Raw genomic sequence first — 21,691 nt, 5'->3', positions numbered from 1 at the left:
ATATTTCCAGATGAGGGAAGCAAATGGAAAGAAAAATAAGTCTAAAATCCCATCTTCAAACAAAAATGAAGGAGCATTTATCTCTTTATCCCAGAAACCCGAAGGAGCAAACAAAATTAAGCATATAAAGTAATACAAATTGTTTAGAGAAGGTTAAAACATGACCATGGTTATGAATCTGCCTGGACCATCTGATGGTAATGTTTTAAATGAATTACAGTAGTGAAAATAAAAATGGAGAGAGATGCAAAATGTGCTGACAATTTGCTCTCACTCTTTTTGTATTATTACGCCAAGTAAAATCCTAGCCTGTTATGTCATGAGTAGGTGGTAAAAATAATGGAATCAGGATATCAAGCTTCCCTGCTAGCTGAATATGTAAATACATCATAATGTGCTGCTCAGCTAAACAGACCAACAAGATCTCAAATTTAATGTTTACTGAATTACCTATTTTAACAATTTGGTAAGGACAAATAACAACTGTAAACAAAAATCCAATCACTTAATAAAACAGGCTCCAATTACTTGTAAGTACAGACCATCAAGGTTATTTTCTTTGCTAGATAGGGCTGACTCTGTGTTCCACGCCATGTCCATCAATTCCACTGGGTTACATCTGGAAATATGCAGTACTTGTAATCGCCTAAGGCTGACTAAATCTGTTTCACTGAGACCTGACTCTAGCTGCTTCACCACATGCCTTCCAGGCTGGCTGGTGAGTACAGTAATCTGAAAGGGTAGAAATAAATGAGGGTTATTAAAGGTCAATGTTTAATTCATCCACATTTAGAATCACATTTTTCAGCTGAATGAGTGCTAACAACCTTTGCTGTTTCATATGGTTTTCTGGATTCACTATTTTTAAATATTTTGGTTCCATGATTTTCCTCCTCAAATTTTTCTCATAACCTCCTAAAGAATTAATTATGCTGAGATGCAGTTCCACGGGTGCTGGGCATGCTCTGGAACTCATGATTATTTTTCATACATGAGGCTGAAGAACTTCAATAAATTATTCCAGCATCACGGGTGAACCAACCTTATTATTCATTCATGCAAATATTGCTACATCTAGCTGATTTCCTCAGCTTTACTTGGTTAAAGCCACATGAACTGTTGTAGTGCCCAACTGTTGCCTTCGCTGTTATGGGTAACCTCCAGCACAGATCAAAGATCTATTTTTCTCTACAGATGCAGTGTTTTTCTGTTTTTGCTCTTACTCATAGATCTGTATGTCCTGGGAGGTGATTTTAATATATTAGACTGCTGGGATGACTTAAACTACTAGATTTAATGGGGCTAATTTTCACTCATTGGGTGGAACCTACAGGATTATGTGGAATGTTGGTTTTACAGTCTTTTAGGTTGTGTGGGATGGGGGTGGAAAGTTGAAAGTCCACAGTGGGAATTAATTCTGGGTGGAAACTTATTGGGCCCTGAACATCGTAGGCTCTGGTGAGAAATCTCACAGAATTACATGAGATGTCAAACAACACCACTTTTGACATCAGGAGCAAAATGTCCCATTTTCCAACAAAACTCTGCATGTCATGATGAGATTCTCATTAGGGAATTACAAGATTCCTATTAATGGCGACAATTGCTCATTTTCACCCTTATTTACACTGAATCCCACTTCATTAAGATGCAGGTTCCTATGTTACCTATAGAAAGTAGACAGCAGAAAATCCTAGCATGAAAGTCAGTGGATATCTGACAATTCCAGCTAACTGCTTGCTCCTTTAGATTGGAGATAAAAAAACTGCAGTTGCTGGAATCCAAAGTAGACAGGCAGGAGGCTGAAAAAACACAGCAAGCCAACATCAGGAGGTGCAGAAGTCAACGTTTCTGTTGCAACCCTTATTCAGGACTGCAGGTGGATGTGGGGACAGCTGCAGATAAAGGGAGATGCCGGGGCAGGGTGGTGAAATGGGGATAGAGGAGACCAAACGTAAACTTAGGGAACGGCTCACTGAGCATCACACTCCCAGTCACTGCCCATTTCAATTCTCCCAACCACTCCCTCTCCAACATGATCATCCTTGGCCTCCTCCATTGACAAAGCAAAACACAATGCCTATTGGGGGAATAACTTATCTTTTGCACCCTACAACCCGGAGGACTCAATATTGAGTTCTCCAATTCCAAATAATTTCTGTCCCCATCCCCCAATTCCCTTCCCAGCCATTCCCCTTCCCTGCTACGGCTCCCATTGACCAACCAGGTCGTACCCTCTACCTGTCTTCAACTATCCCCACATCACCACCCTGCCCCTGCCTCCCCCATTGATCTGCAGCTCCCCCCACACCCACCCCAAGTCCTGAAAATGGGTTATATCTGAAACTTCGACTTGTGCACCTCTTGATGCTGCCTTGCTTGCTGTGTTCTTCCAGCCTCCTGCTCTTCTGCATTGTCACCTTGTTACCCTGCATCAATGTCTCAGGGTGTGTTCCAAGGGCAGAGATTGCATTCAATACATCCACTAGCTTTGGCATCCAACATGTGTCAGTCTCACCACATCATCATGGCACATCTCTCATGTGGTTCTGCACTGTAACCCCACATATTGCAGTTAGTAGGCACCTTTCATTGCAATTCTGCTGTAAGGATTTTATGTGTACAGGGACTGGCATCCCACTTGTGGATTGGAAAAGGCTGCATCTCAGGGTTGGTGAAGGTGACGACTACAGATGTTGGAGATTAGAGTCAAGAGCGTGGTGCTGGATAAGTACAGCAGGTCAGACAGCATCCGAGGAACAGGAGAGTCAATATTTTGGGCAGAAGCCCTTCATCAGGAATGAGGCTGTGAGCCAAGGTGGTGGTGAGATAAATGGGAGTGGGGTGGGGCGGGGGGGGGAAGGTAGCTGAGAGTGAGATAGGATGGAGGAAGGGCAATGGTGATAGGTCAGAGAGAAGGGCGGAGTGGATAGGTGGGGAGGAAGATGGACAGGTAGAACAAGTCATGAGGGCGGTGCCAAGTTGGAAGGTTGGATTTGGATAAGACAGGGGATGGGGAAATGAGAAAACTGGTGAAACTGGTGCATCTCAGGGTTGCTCATTCGCTCTCCTAGTGCCTGCTTGGATGCTCATTTCATACCTAATTTTTAACTTTGTCCTCTTAGCCAGAGCTGAAAAGCTCATAGAACTGTCGAACTTCCTTGCTTCTTCGTATGGGCACAGAGCTAGGCAGCTTGTCATGCTGGTTAGCAGTCATCATTCAAGAAGGTGGACACATTGCGATAAAAGCAAAGTTGCCATAGTCCCAGAGGAGAATGTTCTCACAGAGGAGAGGGACCAGCAAGAGGTCATTGTCCACATTGGAACCAACGATATTGGAAGGGAGAATGGTGAGATTCTGAAGGGAGATTACAGAGAGTTAGGCAGAAATTTAAAAAGGAGATCCTCAAGGGGAGTAATATCTGGATTACTCCCAGTAGTACGAGCTAGTGAGGGCAGGAATAGAAGGATAGAGCAGATGAATGCATGGCTGAGGAGCTGGTGTATGGGAGAAGGATTCACATTTTTGGATCATTGAATCTCTTTTGGGGTAGAAGTGACCTGTACAAGAAGACGGATTGCACCTAAATTGGAAGGGTACTAATATACTGGCAGGGGAATTTGCTAGAACTGCTCGGGAGGATTTAAACTAGTAAGGTGGGGGGTGTGGTGGGACCCAGGGAGATTGTGAGGAAAGAGATCAATCTGAGACTGGTACAGTTGAGAACAGAAGTGAGTGAAACACTCAGGGCAGGCAGGGACAAGGTAGGACTAATAAATTAAACTGCATTCATTTCAATGCAAGGGGCCTAACTGGGAAGGCAGATGAACTCAGGGCATGGTTAGGGGTATGGGACTGGGATATCATAGCAATTACAGAAACATGGCTCAAAGATGGGCAGGACTGGCAGCTGAATGTTCCAGGATACAAATGCTACAGGAAGGATAGAAAGGGAGGCAAGAGAGGAGGGGGAGTGGCATTTTTGATATGGGATGGCATTACAGCTGTGCTAAGGGAGGATATTCCTGGAAATACATCCAGGGAAGTTATTTGGGTAGAACTGAGAAATAAGAAAGGGATGATCACCTTATTGGGATTGTACTATAGACCACCTAATAGTCAGAGGGAAATTGAGAAACAAACTTGTAAGGAGATCTCAGCTATCTGTAACAATAATAGGGTAGTTTTGTTAGGGGATTTTAACTTTCCAATAAAAAAAATGATATATTTCCAAGTATGGTGAGTGGCTTGGAGGGAACTATAAGATAGATGTTTTCTCCTATATCTATTACCCTTGTGCTACCAGATAGAAGTGGTTGTGGGTTTGCAAGTTGCTATCTGAGGATCTTAAGTGAATCTCTGCACTAGATAGTACACACTGCTACTACTGGGTGTTGGTGGTAGAGGGAGTGGATACTTAATCATACAATCATAGAGATGTACAGCATGGAAACAGATCCTTTGGCCCAACTCGTCCATGCCAACCAGATATCCTAACCTAAACTTATGGCATTTGTCAGTAGTTGGCCCATATACCTCCAAACCCTTCCTATTCATATACCCATCCAGATGCCTATAAATGCTGCAATTGTATACCACTCTCCACCACTTCCTTTGACAGCTCATTCTACCATCTGTGTGAAAAAGTTGCCTCTTGGACCCTTTTATATCTTTCCCCTCTCACCCTAAACCTCTACCCTCTAGTTCTGGACTCCCTCACCCTAGAGAAAAGACTTTGTCTATTTATCCTATCCATGCCCCTCATGACTTTATAAACTTCTATAAGGTCACTCCTCAGCCTCCTAAGCTCCAGGGAAAACAGCCCCAGCCTATTCAACCTCTCCCTGTAGCTCATCCTTGTAAATCTTTTCCAAACTCTTTCAAGTTTCACAACATCCTTCCGATAAAAAGGAGATCAGAATGACGCAATATTCCAAAAGTGGCCGACCAATGTCCTGTACAGATGCAGCATGATCTCCCAACTCCTATACTCAATACTCTGACCAATAAAGGAAAGCATACCAAACGCATTCTTCACTATCCTATCTACCTGTGACTCCACTTTCAAGGAATTATGAACCTGCACTATAAAGTCTCTTTGTTCAGCCACACTCCCTAGACCTTACCTTAAGTGTATAAGTCCTGCTAAGATTTGCTTTTCCAAAATGCAGCACCTCCCATTTATCTAAATTAAACTCCACCTTCCACTCCTCAGCCCATTGGCCCATCTGATCAAGTACCCATTGTACTCTGAGGTAATCTTCTTTGCTGTCCACCACATTTCCAATTTTGGTGTCATCTGCAAACTTACTAACTATACCTCCTGTGTTCACATCAAAATTATTTATATAAATGACAAAATGTAGTCGACCCAGCACCAATCCTTGTGGCACTCCACTGGTCACAGACCTCCAGTTTGAAAAGTAACTCTCCACCACCACCCTCTGTCTTCTACCTTTGAGTGAGTTCTGTATCCAAATGGCTAGTTCTCCTTGTATTCCATGAGATCCAACCTTGCTATCCAGTCTCCCAGGGGTAATCTTGTCAAACGCCTTACTAAGGTCCATATAGATCATGTCCACCATTCCCCCTCATCAATCCTCTTTGTTACTTCTTCAAAAAACTCAATCAAGTTTGTCAGACATGATTTCCCACGCACAAACAGGGTGGCATGGTGGCTCAGTAGTTAGCACTGCTGCCTCACAGCGCCAGGGACCCGGGTTCGATTCCAGCCTCGGGCGACTGTGTGGAGTTTGCTCATTCGCCCAGTGTCTGCATGGTTTCCTCCGGGTGTCCGGTTTCCACCCACGATCCAAAGATGTGTAGGTTAGGTGAATTGGCCATGCTAAAGTCCCCATAGCATTAGGTGCATTAGTCAGGGATAAATGGAGGGGAAGAGGTCTGGGTGGATTACTCTTTGGAGGATTAGTGTGGACTTGTTGAGCTGAATGGCCTGTTTCAAAACCAAGCGGACTATCCCTAATCAGTCCTTACCTTTCCAAATACATGTAAACCATTTTCTTCAGGATTTCCTCCAACAACTTGCCCACCATTTCCTTACCATTTTTCTTAAATAGGGGTACAATGTTAGCCAACCTCCAGGCTTCCGGCACCTCACCTGTGACTATCAATGATACAAATATCTCAGCAAGGGGCCCAGCAATCACTTCCCTAGCTTCCCACAGAGTTCTCGGGTACACCTGATCAGGTCCTGGGGATTTAGAACAAGAACAAAGAATAAAGTACCTTACAGCACAGGAACCGGCCCTTTGGCCCTCCAGACCTGCGCTGATCCAGATCCTCTATCTAAATCTGCCACCTATTTTCTAAGGATCTGTATCCCTTTGCTCACTGCCCATTCATATATCTGTCTAGATAGATCTTCAATGATGCTATCGTTCTGCGCTGGCAACGCATTCCAGGCACCCACCACCCTCTGCATAAAGAACTTTCCACATATATCTCCTCTAAATTTTTCCCCTCTCACTTTGAACTCGTAACTGATTTCTCCACTCTGAGAAAAAGTTTCTTGCTATCCACTCTGTCTGCACCTCTCATGATTTTGTAGGCTTCGATCAGGTCCCCTTTCAACCTCCTTCTTTCCAATGAAAATAATCCTAATCTACTCAACCTCTCCTCACAGGTAGCACGCTCCATACCAGGCAATATCCTAGTGAACCTCTTCTGCACCCTCTCCAAAGTATCCACATCCTTTAGGTAATGTGGTGACCAGAACTGTATGCAGTATTCCAAATATGGCCTAAGCAAAATCTTCTTCAACTGTAACATAACCTGCCAACTCTTATACTCAATACCCCATCCAATGAAGGAAGGCATGCCTTTTTGACCACTCGACTAATCTGTATTGCGACCTTTAGGGAACACCCAAATCTCTCTGTACATCAATTTTCCCCAAGACTTTTCCATTTACTGCATAGTTCGCTCTTGAAATGCATCTTCTAAAATGCATCATCTCACATTTGTCTGAATTGAACCCAATCTGCCACTTCTCTGCCCAACTCTCCAATCTATCTATATTGTGCTGTATTCTCTTGACAGCCCCCTGCACGATCTACTACTCTACTAATCTTAGTGTCATCTGCAAACTTGCTAATGAGGCAACCTACACTTTCCTCCAAATCATTTATGTATATCACAAACAACACTGGTCACAGGTCTCCATTTTGAGAAGGTCCCTTCCACTACTACTCTTTGTCTCCTGTTGTCCAACCAGTTCTCTATCCATCTGGCTGGAACACCCTGGACCCTATGCGACACCACCTTTTTCATCAGCCTATCATGGGAAACCTTATCAAACACCTTAATAAAATCCATGTCTGTGACATTTACGTCCCTTCCCTCATCAATCAACTTTGTCACCTCTTCAAAGAATTTTATTAGGTTTGTAAGACATGACCTTCCCTGCACAAAACCATGTTGCCTATTACTGATAAGCCCATTTTCTTCCAAATGGGTATATATCCTATCCCTTTTTATCTTCTCCAGTAGCTTTGCTATCGCTGATGTCAGGCTCACAGGTCTGTAAATATCTGGATTATTCCTGCTACCCTCCTTCGACAAGGGGACAACATTAATAATTCTCTAGTACTCTGGGACCTCCCCCATGTTCAAGGATGCTGCAAAGATATCTAGCTATTTCCTCTCTCGCTTCCCTCAGTAACCTGTGACAGATCCCATCCAGACCTGGGACTTGTCCACCTTAACGCCTTTTAGAATACCCAACACTTCCTCCCTCCTTATGCTGACTTGACCTTAAGTAAGGATCTATCCCTAACTTCAACATCTGCCATGTCCCTCTCCTTGGTGAATATCAATGTAAAGTATTCATTAATAATCTCACCCATTTTTTCTGGTTCCAAGCATATTTTTGCTCCTTTTTCCTTGAGTGGCCCAACCCTTACCTCATTGCACTCTTGCTCCTTATATCTGAATAAAAGGCTTTGGGGTTTCCCTTAACCCTGCTTGCTAAGGATATCTCATGACCCCTTTTAGCCCTCTTAATTCGTTTCAGATTGGTTTTACATTCCCAATATTCTTCCAAAGCTTCAACTGTCCTTAGACCTTATGTCGCATCCTTTATCCTATTAGCTAGTCTCACAATATCACCTATCATCCATGGTTCCCTAATCTTGCCATTTCTATCCCTCATTCTGACAGGAATCTATCTCTCTTGACCTCTAATCAACCTCTCTTTAAAAGCCTCTCACATATCGAATGGGGATTTCCATTAAAACAGCTGCTCCCAATCTACATTCTCCAGCTCCTGCTGAAATTTGGTATAGTTGGCCTTCCCCTAATTTAGAGCTGAAAATGTGTTGCTGGAAAAGCGCAGCAGGTCAGGCAGCATCCAGGGAACAGGAGAATCGACGTTTCGGGCATAAGCCCTTCTTCAGGAAGAAGGGCTTCTGCCCGAAACGTCGATTCTCCTGTTCCCTGGATGCTGCCTGACCTGCTGCGCTTTTCCAGCAACACATTTTCAGCTCTGATCTCCAGCATCTGCAGACCTCACTTTCTCCTCAAAGATCTTCCCCTAATTTAGCACTCTTCCTTTAGGACTACTCTCACCTTTGTCCATGAGTATTCTAAAACTTATGGAATTGGGATCATTATTCCCAAAGTAATCCCCTACTGAAACTTCAACCACCTAGCGGGCTTATTTCCCAACACCAGGTCCAGTATGGATCCTTCTCAAGTTGGACTATTTACATAACGCTCTCGAAAACCCTCCTGGATGCTGTTTACAAATTCTGCTCCATCCAGACCTCTAACACTAAGTGAATCCCGGTCAATGTTGGGAAAATTAAAATCTCCTATCATCACCACCCTGTTGCTCCTACATCTTTGTATGATCTCTCTATGTATTTGTACCTCTTTCTCATTTGGGCCTTGGCAATACCGAGGAACTCCTGCAGAGGTGTCCTATCAGGTAATATTGCAACCATTGGAAAGTTTGCCCTCGATATTCATTGAGTGGCCTGTAGTACAATCTCCTTCTATCCACTTTTGTACATTTCAAGACATCCAGTACTTCCTCCTCTGCAATATGGACATTTTTCAAGATGTCACCATCTATTTCCGCATATTCTATATCTTCCATGTCCTTCTCCACAGTAAGCATTGTCCTTCTCCACAGTAAGCATTGTTGCAAAATACTCGTTTAGGATCTCCTGCGGCTCCATACATATGCTGTCTTGCTGATCTTTGAGGGGCCTATTCTCTCCCCAGTTATCCTTTTGTCCTTAATGTACTTTTAAAAACCCTTTGGATTCTCCTTCGCCCTATTTGCCAAAGTTATTTCATGTCTCCTTTTTGCCCTCCTGATTTCCCTCTTAAGTATACTCCTACTGCCTTTCTACTCCTACTACTTTTAAGGATTCTCTCGATCTCTCATGTCTATACCTGACATATGCTTCCTTCTTTATCTGAACCAAACACTCAATTTCTCCAGTCATCCAGCATTCCCTATACTTACCAGCCTTTCCTTTCACTCTAACAGGAATACACTGTCTCTGGACTCTTGTTATGACATTTCTGAAAGCTTTCCTTTGCCTGCCACATCTGCCCCCAATCAGCTTTTGAAGGTTCTTGCTGTATACCATTAAAATTGGTCTTCCTCCAATTTAGAACTTCAACTTTTAGATCTGGTTTATCATTTTCCATCACTATTTTAAAACTAATAGAATTATGGTTGCTGCCCCCAAAGTGCCTCCCCATTGACAGCTCAGTCACCTGCCCTGCTTTATTTGCCAAGTGTAGGTCAAGTTTTGCACCTTCTCTAGTACTGAATCAGAAAATTTTCTTGGACAAAATAAACAAATTGTCAATGTAGTGCCAATCAAGCAGGCTGCTCTGTCCTGGATGGTGTCAAGCTTCTTGAGTGATGTTGAGGCTGCACTCATCCAAGCAGGTAGGGAGTATTCCATCACATTCCTGACTTGTGCCTTGTGTTTTGGGGAGTCAGGAGGTGAGTTACTCACTGCAGTATTCCTCGCCTCTAACCTGCTCTTGTTGCCATTTATATGCTAAGTCCAGTTGAGTTTCTATAAATGGTAACTCTCAGGATATTGATAATGGGGGATTCAGTGATGGTAACACCATTGAATGTCAAGGGGCAGTGGTCAGATTGTCTCTTATTGGTCATGCTCATAGCCTAGCATTTTTGTGGGGTGAATGTTATTTGCCACTTGTTAGCCCAAGCCCAGAATATTGTCCAGATCTTGCTGCATTTGGACATGAACTGCTTCAGTGTCTGAGGAGTCGTGAATGGTACTGAACATTGTGTAATCATCCATGAACATCCCCCCTCTTATGACCTTATGATGGAGGGGAGGTCATTGATGAAGCAAGTGAAGATAGTTGGGCCTTGGCAATACCCTGAGGAACTCCTGCAGAGGTCTCCTATCAGGTAATATTGCAACCATTGGAAAGTTTGCCCCCGATACCCAATGATTCCAGTTTTGCTAAAGCTCCTGATACCACACTTGGTTGAATGCAGCCTTGCTGTCAAGAGCTGTCACTCTCACCTAACCTTCCCACTAGCATTCAGCTCTTTTGTTCATGTTTGAACCAAGGTTGTAATGAAGTCAGGAGCTGAGTGGCCATGATGGAACCCAAACTGGGTGACACAGAGCAGGTTTTTGCTGAGCAAGTGCTGCTTGATAGCACTGATGATGACCCCCATATCCTTAAACTGTGACTACTGGGGTTCTGGACTCCCCAGTCATCAAGAATATTGTTCTTGTCTTTACACTGTCTAGTTCTGTTAGAATTTGACATCTGTCCTGCCATCAAAGGAATCAATCTGTTATAACTTTATTATACTTCCTTCCTTAGGTAAGGAGACCAAAATTGCATACAATAAACCAGGTGTGAACTCACCAAGGCCCGTACAATTGCAGTAAAACAATCCCGCTCCTGTCCTCAAATCCTCCAGCTCTATAAGCCAACATACCATTAGCTTTCTTCACCTCCTGGTGTATCTGCATGCTTACTTTCTGTGACTGGTATACAAGGACACCCAAGTTTCATGGCACTTCACTGGTTTCCAAGCTATTGCCATTCAGTTAATAATCTGTCTCTATGTTTTTGCTACCACATTAGCTCATATTTATCCACACTATATTTCATCTGCCATGCATTTGCCCACTTACTTGTACAAGTAACAATGAAGCATCTCTGCATCCTCCTCAAAGGTCAAACTACCATCTTTGTGTTGCCTGCAAACTTGGAGATTTAGTTCTCTCATCTAAACAAGAGAATGATCAGAGATAGGGTAGGGTTGATCAGTGATAGTGGAGGGAACTTGTGCCTGGAGTCTAAGGAGGTAAGGGAGGCCCTAACTGAGTTTTTTCCTTCAGTATTTGCTCGAGAGAGGAGCCTTGTTGATAGTGAGAACACCATGGACCAAGTTGACAGGCTTGAACAGATTGATATTGAGTAAGTGGATGTGTTGGGAATTCTGGGAAGCATCAAGATAGATAAGTCCCCAGGGCCGGACCAGATAACCAAGGTTACCACAGGAAGTGAGGAATGAGATTGCTGCACTTCAGGCGATAATCTTTGCATCCTCACTCTCAACGGAGTAGTAGTGGCTAATTGGAGGGAGGCGAATGTTATTCCTCTGTTCAAGAAAGGGAATAGGGAAATCCCTGGGAATTACAGACCAGTCAGTCTTATGTCTGTGGTAAGCAAGGCACTGGAAAGGATTCTGAGAGATTGTTTTTCCAAATACTCATAAATCCTTAGTTTAATTAAAGATAGTCAGCATGGCTTTGTGAGGGGCAGGTCATGCCTCACAAGACTTACTGAGTTTTTTGAGGATGTGACAAGACAAGTTGACAAAGGTCGAGCAGTGGATGTGGTGTATTTGGATTTCAGGAAGGCATTTAATCAGGTTTCCCATGGTAGGCTCATTCAGAAAGTTAGGAGATATGGGATTCAGAGAAATTTGGCTGTCTGGATACAGAACTGGCTGGCCAAAAGAAGACAGCGATTGGTAGTGGATGGAGAGTTTTCCAAATGGAGGTTGGTGACCAGTGGTGTCCCACAGGGATCTGTTCTTGGGCCTCTGCTCTTTGTAGTTTTTATAAATTACTTGGATGAAAAAGTGGACGGGTGGCTTAGTAAGTTTGCTGATGACACAAAGGTTGGTGGTGTAGTAGGTAGTGTCGAGGGTTGCTGCAGGCAACAACAAGACATTGACAGGATGCAGAGCTAGGCTGAGAAGTGGCAGATGGAGTTCAACCTGGATAAATGAAGTGATTCATTTTGGAAGGTTGAATATGAATGCTGAATAAAGGGTCAAAGACAGGATTCTTGGCAGTGTGGGATCTTGGGGTCCATGTATATAGATCCCTCAAAGCTGCCACCCAAGTTGATAGGGTTGTTAAGAAAGCATTTGGTGTTTTGGCTTTCATTACTGGGGGATTTAGTTTAAGAGCTGCGAGGTTTTGCTGCAGCTCTATAAAACCCTGGTTATATAAACCACAGTTGGAATATTGTGTCCAGTTGTGGTTGTCTCATTATAAGAAGGATGTAGATGCTTTCGAGAGGGCGCAGAGGAGATTTACCAGGATGCTGCCTCGATTGGAGGGCTAGGGCTTTTCACACTGGAGAGAAGAAGGAAGCGAGGTGACTTCGTAGAAGTGTACAAGGTAATGAGACACATAGATGGAGTAGATAGACAGAGACTTTTCCCCAGGACAGAAATGGCTGACATAAGGGTCATAGTTTTAAGGTGATTGGAGGAAGGTATAGGGGAGATGTCAGAGGTAGGTTTTACGCAGAGATTGATGGGTGCATGGAATGCACTGCCAGCAGTGGTAGTAGAGTCATTAGGGACATTTAAGCGACAGTTGGACAAGCACATGGACAGCAGTAAATTAAGGGGTGTGTTGGTTAGGTGTGTTGGTTAGGTGTGTTGGTTAGAATAAGATAAATGCTCGGCACAACATCATGGGCTGAAGTGCCTGTACTGTGCTGTACTGTTGTATGTTCTAAATCATTATCTTATATTGTGAATTGCTGGGGTTCAGGAACTCACTCATACTGGGCTTAAAACATTTTTTTCTCCAAAGATGCTGCCTGTCCTGTAGGATTTCTCTAGCACTCTCTATGCTTGTTTCTACCCTTCAGACAATCTGATTCACATCAAGTGAGGTAAACAAACAGCTGGAGGCTCTGGATACTGAAAAGACTATGGGTCCTGACAGCATTGCAGCACTGATACTGTAGAATTGTGCTACAGAACTTAGCATGTCCCTAGTCAAATTTTCCAGCACAGTTACAACAATAAAATCTACCCAACAATTAGAAATTTACGCAGGTATGCCCAGTACATAAAATGCTATCAAGCTGCAGTTATTTGGCAATAACTTGTTCACTGACGCTCAGTTTGGGATCTGTCAGGTCCACTGCGCTCTTAATTCAAGGGAGGACATGAGGGTAACTGGTTTTGATGTCAAGGCAACGTTTGATGGGTAGTGCCATCAAGGAGCCCTCGCAAAACTGTCAATAGGAATCAGAAAACACTCTGCTGGTTTGACTCACACCTAATACAAAGGTAGACGATTATTGTTGAAGCTTAGTCATAGACTATCAGAAGGTATCCTACACCCACACATGCTTAGCTGCTTCATCAATGAACAATTTTCCATCATAAGATCAGAGATGGGAGCTGTTGATTAAATAGTGTTCAGCACTATCCATAACTCCTCGGATACTAATACACTCCATGTCCATATCCAGCAAAACTGGATTAATAAATGCCTAATGGATAAAAAGACAGTAAAACAAATAGGTCATTCTTATGTTGGAAGGCTGTCACTAGTTGGAGATGGTAAAGATCAGTACTTGAGCCCAATCTGTTCACAATATATTAATGATTTGGAGTTGGGGACCAAATTTGTGGACGATACAAAATTAAGTCAGAATGTTGTTGACAGTAAGGTATAAGATTACTTCAGGAAGATTTGTATAGGCTTAGGTGAATGGGCAAAAACATGGCAGATGCAATATAATTTGGAAAAATGCAAGGTTTTTCACTTTATTGGGAGAAATAGATATACAGAATATTTCCTAAATGGTAAGTGTAAATTTACAAAGGGACCCTAGGTGTCCTTTGTCAATAAGTCACTGAAGGTTAACATTCAGGTACAGCAAGGTATTTGAAGGAGGCTAGGGAAATGGATTATTGCAAAAGGATTTGAGTACAATACAGGAGTACTAAAGTCTTACTTCAATTGTACAAGAACTTGGTTAGACCACACCTGGAGTTGCGTGTTCAGTTTCGGTTTCTTTGTGTCTTAGGAAAGTTATTATTGCCACAGTGAAAATGGAACTTATTTGTGAGATGGTGAGACTGTCCTATGAAGAGATTTGATTTGATTTATTATTGTCACATGCACTGAGATACAGTGAAAAGTATTATTTTGCACATTAACCAGATAAATCATACTTTACCTAAGTACATCAGGGTAATAAGAACAGAATGCAGAATATAGTGTTCCAGCTACAGACAAGGTGCAGAGAAAGAACCATTCAAATATGAGGGGTCTGCTCATAGGTCAGATAACAGAGGGGAAGTAGCAGATTGGAAACGAGAGATGATCGAATTTTACTTGGAAGGTTGTGAACCTTTGAAATTCTCTAACAGAGGGCTGTGGAAGCTTAGTATTTGAGTATGTTTAAGTTGAAAATTGATAGTTTCTGGTTACTAGTGGTGTACAGATTTATGGAATTGTGGTGGGTAAAAGAACATTGAAGTGGTTGATGAGCCATGATCCTACTTAATGGTGAGGAAGGCTCAACAGTTCTTGTGTTCCAATGTCCTTTCCTTCACTGTTATTGGGATGAAATCTGGAATACCCTCCCGATAACAGCACTGCAGGCATGCCTACACCAAATGGGGCGGCATGGTGGCACAGTGGTTAGCACTGCTGCCTCACAGCGCCAGAGACCCGGATTCAATTCCCTCCTCAGGCGACTGACTGTGTGGAGTTTGCACATTCTCCCCGTGTCTGCGTGGGTTTCCTCCCACAGTCCAAAGATGGTGAATTGGCCATACTAAATTGCCCGTAGTGTTAGATAAGGGGTAAATGTAGGGGTATGGGTGGGTTTCGCTTCGGCGGGTCGGTGTGGACTTGTTGGGCCGAAGGGCCTGTTTCCACACTGTAATGTAATCTAATCTAAAAAATGGATTGCAGTGGTTCAAGAATGCAGCTCATCACCAGCTTCTCAAAGGCAGTTAGGGATGAGCAATAAATGTTGTTTTTACCTAATAAATGTTAACCTGGCTAGTCACATCAACATTCCTTGAATGAATAAATTTAAAATGCCTAATGAATTAACGTAACCTATACCTATTGCTAACATACAATAATTACCTTGGTATGCAAAATCTGTTGAGACTCATGGTCTATCATCTGCCATTGTTACGAAACGAGGCCTTTACATTGAACATAGAAAAGAGGGTTGGTAGCAATTACCACTGTCACAGATAAGCAATGGTGGCAAAGCACCACAGTTGCTGTCATGCTTAGAGGTCAGCTCAGAAGTAAAGAAAATCAGAGGCTACATTGTTTGAGATCATGGGCTGTGCTGCTTTTCCAGCCCCCAAATCACTCCACCTTAGAAGCTATTTCAAAAACATAAGATTATCTTCCCACTCCCCCTTCCCAGTTCTACCAAAGTTCTAATTTAGCCAATCCACCTAATCTACATATCTCAAGGCTGTGGTAGGAAATCCATACAGAAATAGGGAGAATATGCAAACTCCACAGACAGTCACCTGCAGGAATCGAGTCTAGATCCCTGGTGCTGTGAGGCAGCAGCACTAACCAATGAGCCACTATGATTTATTGATATTAAGTTGCTGTAGGCCAGTCATTCTGATTTTATTCCCTAAATGGCATGAGCACACTAATTGTTATAAAACACAAATCATTTGACTCACCCTGACTAATCTCTTAGGAAGGTTTACTGATAATGTAAGTTAGAAAATTTTTATAATGTCAGCTTTGCCTCTAAACAAAGCATGTAATTGAAATGGGATAGCAACCAGCTGTAGGGTAATAAATATCATTAATAGCAAATGTAAGCATACATTACCTCCACTGAACAGCTATTAAGTGATCCTCCCACTGTCACATGCCTCATGTACTGTTTAAACTGTAAAAGGCCATCCTCCACAGCATGCTTTAAAGAGCCTGTATTTTCACGTATACTACCCTGTTTTGGCATTGACCTCAGTTCAGCAACACAAGAATGGAGCCTGGAAAAATTTCCTTTAATTTGCTGCAGCACAAAAAAAAAGTATTGAAGAAATACACTGTTAAAGACCAACGATATCATCTGACTGTCTAGAGTAAAATTCTCCATGTTATTCCTATCCATTAGTTAGAGTTCCTCTTAATTTTTTAGGTGTTTCCCCTCCAGAGATCAAGGAAGCTACTAGTAAAGCCACTCTAAGATAGTCAATAGGGCTTAAAATTACCAGTTTAAAATTACTTAAAATGTACTGCCCACCTTTCTGACAAAAGAAATGGAAAATATTTCCGTCTTAGAATGCTTGGCAAGTTAAATTTTCAAAACCTTAATTGAATACTATGCCACATTTGCTAATTCAAAAACTGTAAATTGTTACTTCATTACAATCTTTTTTTTAAGATGTTTTATATCCTGCTGATCTGCTACGCTCATGTATTTACACTTAATAACGTTTCTCATCCATCTTCATGAAAAAAAATATTTTCAAAGGCAACAAACTAAAATTTAGAGGAAATATTCTTGATAAACATTCAGTAAGTTCCACTTCAAACAGTCCTTGAAACCTCAATGTTTGTTTATGTTTCCAACTGAAGGGTACAGCCAGATTTTGTGGTTTGCATGAATTGCTCTGGCCTCTGACCAACTGGAAATAATAGTTTTATGCAATGAAATATGTTATCATCTGGCTAATAACTTGACACAAAATGCATCATTACAATTAATGAGTCAGCTTGTGAACTTTCAATTCAAACAGAATTACAATTTCAGATAATTATATGGCAAGTAGCTGAATGAGAGCCAGCTGCATTGCCTGGGTTTGATAGTCCTACATACCACAAAAGGCAGAAGACATTCCTGTTGGTTATGAGCCACATATAGACTGAAGAGAGGAAGACGAGGTGGCCCTCCCAAACTGCAGGCTAAAGCAAAAAAATTTTCCAGGGCTTCGCAGAGATTAGTACAAACTTCTGACCAAAATGGAAGTGTCACATCCACCACAAGGATTCGGGGTGGTTGCCTTGCAGTGATAGCAGAGTTGGTTTTGTCAGTAAAGCTGCTTCTGTTCTCCGATATTGACCTTTCTGAATTCATTATAATGGTATATATATTTCCAACACTCCGACAGCTGAAAAACCACGAGAATGTAAAAAAAACCTTTACATTAGATTCTGAATTTTGGTGGTGTTAAAATTTGGTTCACCAAAACTGTTCCTACTGATGCAACATAATCTGTGGGTATTCATCCTCTTCCATTACCAAAATTTCTTAATGACATTAAAAGAAGAATAAAATCAACTTAAAAAATAAATCAGGGAAAGAAACTGCAACAACAACTACTTTACTGTACAATGCTATTGCTGCTCTAAAATATACCAAAGTTTTTCAATGGATTGTCATTAAGGAAAATTTAACTTTAGCCACACAGGGAGATGTTAGGACCAAAAACAAAAATAAAGATGGATGGAAGAACTCAAGACAAATAACATAAGTGGCTGGAATCTTCCCATTTCCAGTTTACAAATGGCATGGAATGAGTTTCATGGGGAAATAACTGCACAGAGGCTGTTATCCTGTCACCAAGGTCACCCTTTATTTACATGTACACAGTACATGGGCTCTGACCAGCCAGCTCAGAGCCAGTTCCTATAAATGAGGAGACTCTCTGAATCTCCTGTTTATACCTGTCAGTCAGGGCTCCCTGATTGGCCCAGATTAACACCTCCGATCAACAGTCAATGAGATCCACCAGGCCAATGTTCCAATCACTACACATTGCATCAACTCTTTCATAGCCAGGTGCCAATTTTCTCATGCAATCATCCACTTTTCACTCAGTTATGCAACTGGCATACTGGACTTCTATCCTAGGGAATCCAATGACAAGTGAAATGGAAATTCTCACCACTAACAGGGCTTTTGACTTTCATGCTTCTGGTGCCATATTTAAAACCTAGCTGTAGGCCAGTAACAACCTACAAACAACAGTGGCCTTGACCCGAATCACAAAGAGATGGTCCAGAACAAAGACAAGCTTGCTCCTTGCTTCATAGGTAAAGATCTGGGGGTGCTGCGGACATGATGGCAGAGAGGAGGTCAGTCCACTCCTCTGCAGCTGCCATGAGACCCAGTCAGCCTTGACCCAAATTACAGCACAGCTCAGTATGGTATCCTGTCAAGTGTGACTCCTAGCAGTGCAAAAGCAACTTCTCTGATCTTCCACAAGGTTAAGTATCACCATATCGCTCCTGCTACTTCACAGTCCGATGGCCATTACTTACTCTAACTCCACTGCTGCACATGCATCTCACCAACAGTGATGGACTATATTACTTAGTATTGCATCATACCAACCTTATCCTTTAGAACTGGAAAATATTTCTATTCTTATGTCCTTCCGACTGCTTCACTAATTGCTCTTGTATCCACTTCCATTATATTCAATTCATCGCTTTGCCTTATTGCAGATAAACTGTTCATGATTGGTCAGTTCTGGGTTGAGGGAGCAGATCTAATACAGAATAGCAGAGTGGGGACTGGACATATAGCGCCAGGGAGACATGAATGGGTAACAACCTCAGTAAACCTCATTGTGCTGCTCTCCTGTTACCAACAAAACTAACTCATTCTTCTGCACAAGCTTCAATTTAGCTTAGACAATGACTTCCCTCCCTTCTTTCATGCAGGTATTAGTGGCACCCATGGATCTCTGCAAGAATGAGAGTAGTGCCAGAGATTCTCAGCCCTACCTCCAGCTGTGAGGAGAAAACCAGGAAAACAATCTGGATGAAGAAACTGAGGGCATTGTTGCTAAGTTTGCAGGTGACACAAAGGTAGGTGGAAGGACAGGTAATGTTGAGGGAGCAGGTAGGTTATAGAAGAATTTGGACAGGCTAGAAGAGTTGGCAAAGAAGTGGCAGATGGAAGACAATGTGGGAAAGTGTGAACTAATGCACTTTGGTAGGAAAAATTGATGCATAGATTATTTTCTAAATGGGGAAAGGCTTCAGAAATATGAAGAACAAAGGAATTTGGGACTGCTATTTCCCTATTCTCTTAAGGTTAATGTGCAGGTTTATTTGGCAATTAGGAAGGCAAATATATTGTTAACATTCACTTCTACTTTTCAATTTAGCCCCTAGCTGCTCATATTCCCTCACCAAAACTTCTTTCCACTTTCTGCCTATTTTGTTGATATCTACGTGAACCATGACAACTAGATTTTTCTCCCTCCACGCCAAGTTCCTTTCTAACCCAGATGAAATATCCTGAATCCAGACAATAGGCAGACAACACAGCCATTTGTGATTCTTGATTCTGGCCACAGAGAACAGTGTCTATTCCTCTGACTATACTATCCCTGATTATAATGACATTTCTCTTTTCTCCCCTCTCTTGAATGGCTCCCTGCACCATGATCAGTTTGCTCATTCTCCCCACAACCCCAACAGCGAGCAAGAATCTCAAACCTGTTAGATAAGCACTACCCTCTGGATCCCTCTATCTGCCTTCTCACAGGCATATCTTCCTGTCTGTGACCACTGAATTAAACAGGATTGTAACTGCATCCTGAAACTCTCCCCTTCCCTGATGTCGCGCAGTGTTTGAAGCTCAGATGCCAACTCATCAACTCTGAGCTGGAGTTCAAGAAACCAACACTTGCTACAGATGCAATCACAATGAACCAGAACTGGGCAATGAACCATAATACAGTTATATCACATCACCTGGCCCAGCATCACTATTTTAATTACTGAGGAAAATAACTTCACAGAGGTCAGTATTCTGTCACCAAATCACTCTTTATTTGCATGTGCATAGCACTGGACACTGATCCAGCTTCATCAGAGCCAGTTCATAGAGTGAGCAGAACCTCTGACACTCCTGTTTATAGATACTATCCATATATTGGACCAGGTAAACAGCCCCAATCAGGGAACTCATATTCTATGACCATTAGAACAGGGTGACCATTTAACCAGACAATTATTTTAATTGGTTCAGAATTGGATGTCACTAAGCAACTGAACTGTTCAAAGCTAGATGTAGGCAGGCTTTCCAAGGTGTACACTCTCCTGGATATCAGCCTGTAAGTTCTCTTACTCAATTGAGGCCTTCTGGGACTTTTTTGCTGTGTTGAGTCTGCATACCAGCAGCAACTACCAATGAACTTATGGCTCACCTGTGATCTCATTCTTTTATGCTGGGCCTCTGATCCTGGGTTTCAATCTATCCTGTTCAATAAACTTACAGAGTTTAAGCCAATAAAAACAAGCAAAAAGCACCACTTCCCTTCTATACCGAATTCCCATGTTGCCTCCAAATTCCCCTAACTATATACTCACTTGGACAATGTCTTACTCTGGATGGGATCTCTCCTTTCTGACCATGCAAAGCTTACTTGGACCTTCTGGTCCCAAAAGCATCAAGGAATGAATGCCCCAGTCTTCCAGGTTAAAAGAGCAAACCACAGAGCAGGCTGTTTTCACCTTTTACATCAGCCACAGAAGCCAGATCTGCACCTAGACATAGTGAAACGGAGAGGAAGAACAAAACGAAGTAAGGACACATAGCTGGCACAGCTGGTATACCATTCTAAATAACATACCATTTTTATTAATATATTTCCATTAATATATTTTGGAGGGATATGGACCTGCACTTGGTCCATATCCCTCCAAACATTTCTTATTCATGTATTTATCCAAATGCCTTTTAAAAGTTTTAACTGTATCACTTCCTCTGGAAGTTCATACCACACATGAACCACTCTCTACTTAAAAAAATTGCACCTCATGTCTTTTTAACATTTTTCTCCACTTACATTCAAAATATGCCCCTAGTTTTGAACTCCCCCACTTCATGAAAAAGTCGCTTGCTATTCATCTTACCTATACCCCTCATGATTTTAAAAACATCTGTAAGGTCAACCTCCTGTGTTCCAATGAAAAAAGTCCTAGCCTATCCAGCCTCTCCCCATAATTCAAACCTTCCATTGCAGCAACATCCTGGTAAACTGACAAACAGAGAGATCTGGATGTACAGGTCTACAGATCCCTGAAAGTGGCAACACAGGTGGATAAGGTGGTCAAGGAGGCATACAGCACACTTACCTTCATCAACATGAGAGACATGGATAGAGTGGATCGTGAGAGGCTTTTTCCCAGGGTGGAAATGTAAACTACAAAAGGGCATAGGCTCACTGTGAGAAAGGGCAAGTTTAGGGGAGAAGTGTAGGGAAATTTTCGGACACAGGAAGTGATGGGCACTGCCAGCGGAAATGGCATAAGCAGAGCAGGCACACTAGCAACATTTAAGGCGTATCTTGACAGACACATGGAACGTGATGTGAACAGAGAGATAGAAACTGCACAATTTGTAGCGGATCTAAATAAGGAACAGGAA

The 21,691-nt window shown here is 42.3% G+C and overlaps 1 protein-coding gene across 1 annotated transcript in view; it reads right to left on the bottom strand.

Annotated features, from left to right (window-relative positions):
- Nucleotides 1–21,691, bottom strand: part of m1ap (meiosis 1 associated protein) — an 85,059-nt gene that overhangs the window by 47,079 nt on the left and 16,289 nt on the right. Inside the window, exons 2-4 of the mRNA XM_087983010.1 lie at nucleotides 17,123–17,414; nucleotides 16,130–16,315; nucleotides 543–732 (exon numbers count right to left, since the gene is read on the bottom strand). Of these exons, the coding sequence (XP_087839136.1) occupies nucleotides 543–732; nucleotides 16,130–16,315; nucleotides 17,123–17,414 (668 nt within the window). The remainder of the gene's footprint in view (nucleotides 1–542; nucleotides 733–16,129; nucleotides 16,316–17,122; nucleotides 17,415–21,691) is intronic.

Source organism: Chiloscyllium plagiosum, unplaced genomic scaffold, assembly GCF_037043375.1.
Source record: "Chiloscyllium plagiosum isolate Xiang-an unplaced genomic scaffold, Cpla_swu_hap1 HiC_scaffold_1, whole genome shotgun sequence".
NCBI classification, from domain to species: Eukaryota; Metazoa; Chordata; class Chondrichthyes; order Orectolobiformes; family Hemiscylliidae; genus Chiloscyllium; species Chiloscyllium plagiosum.
This window is presented reverse-complemented; position numbering and strand designations above follow the sequence as displayed.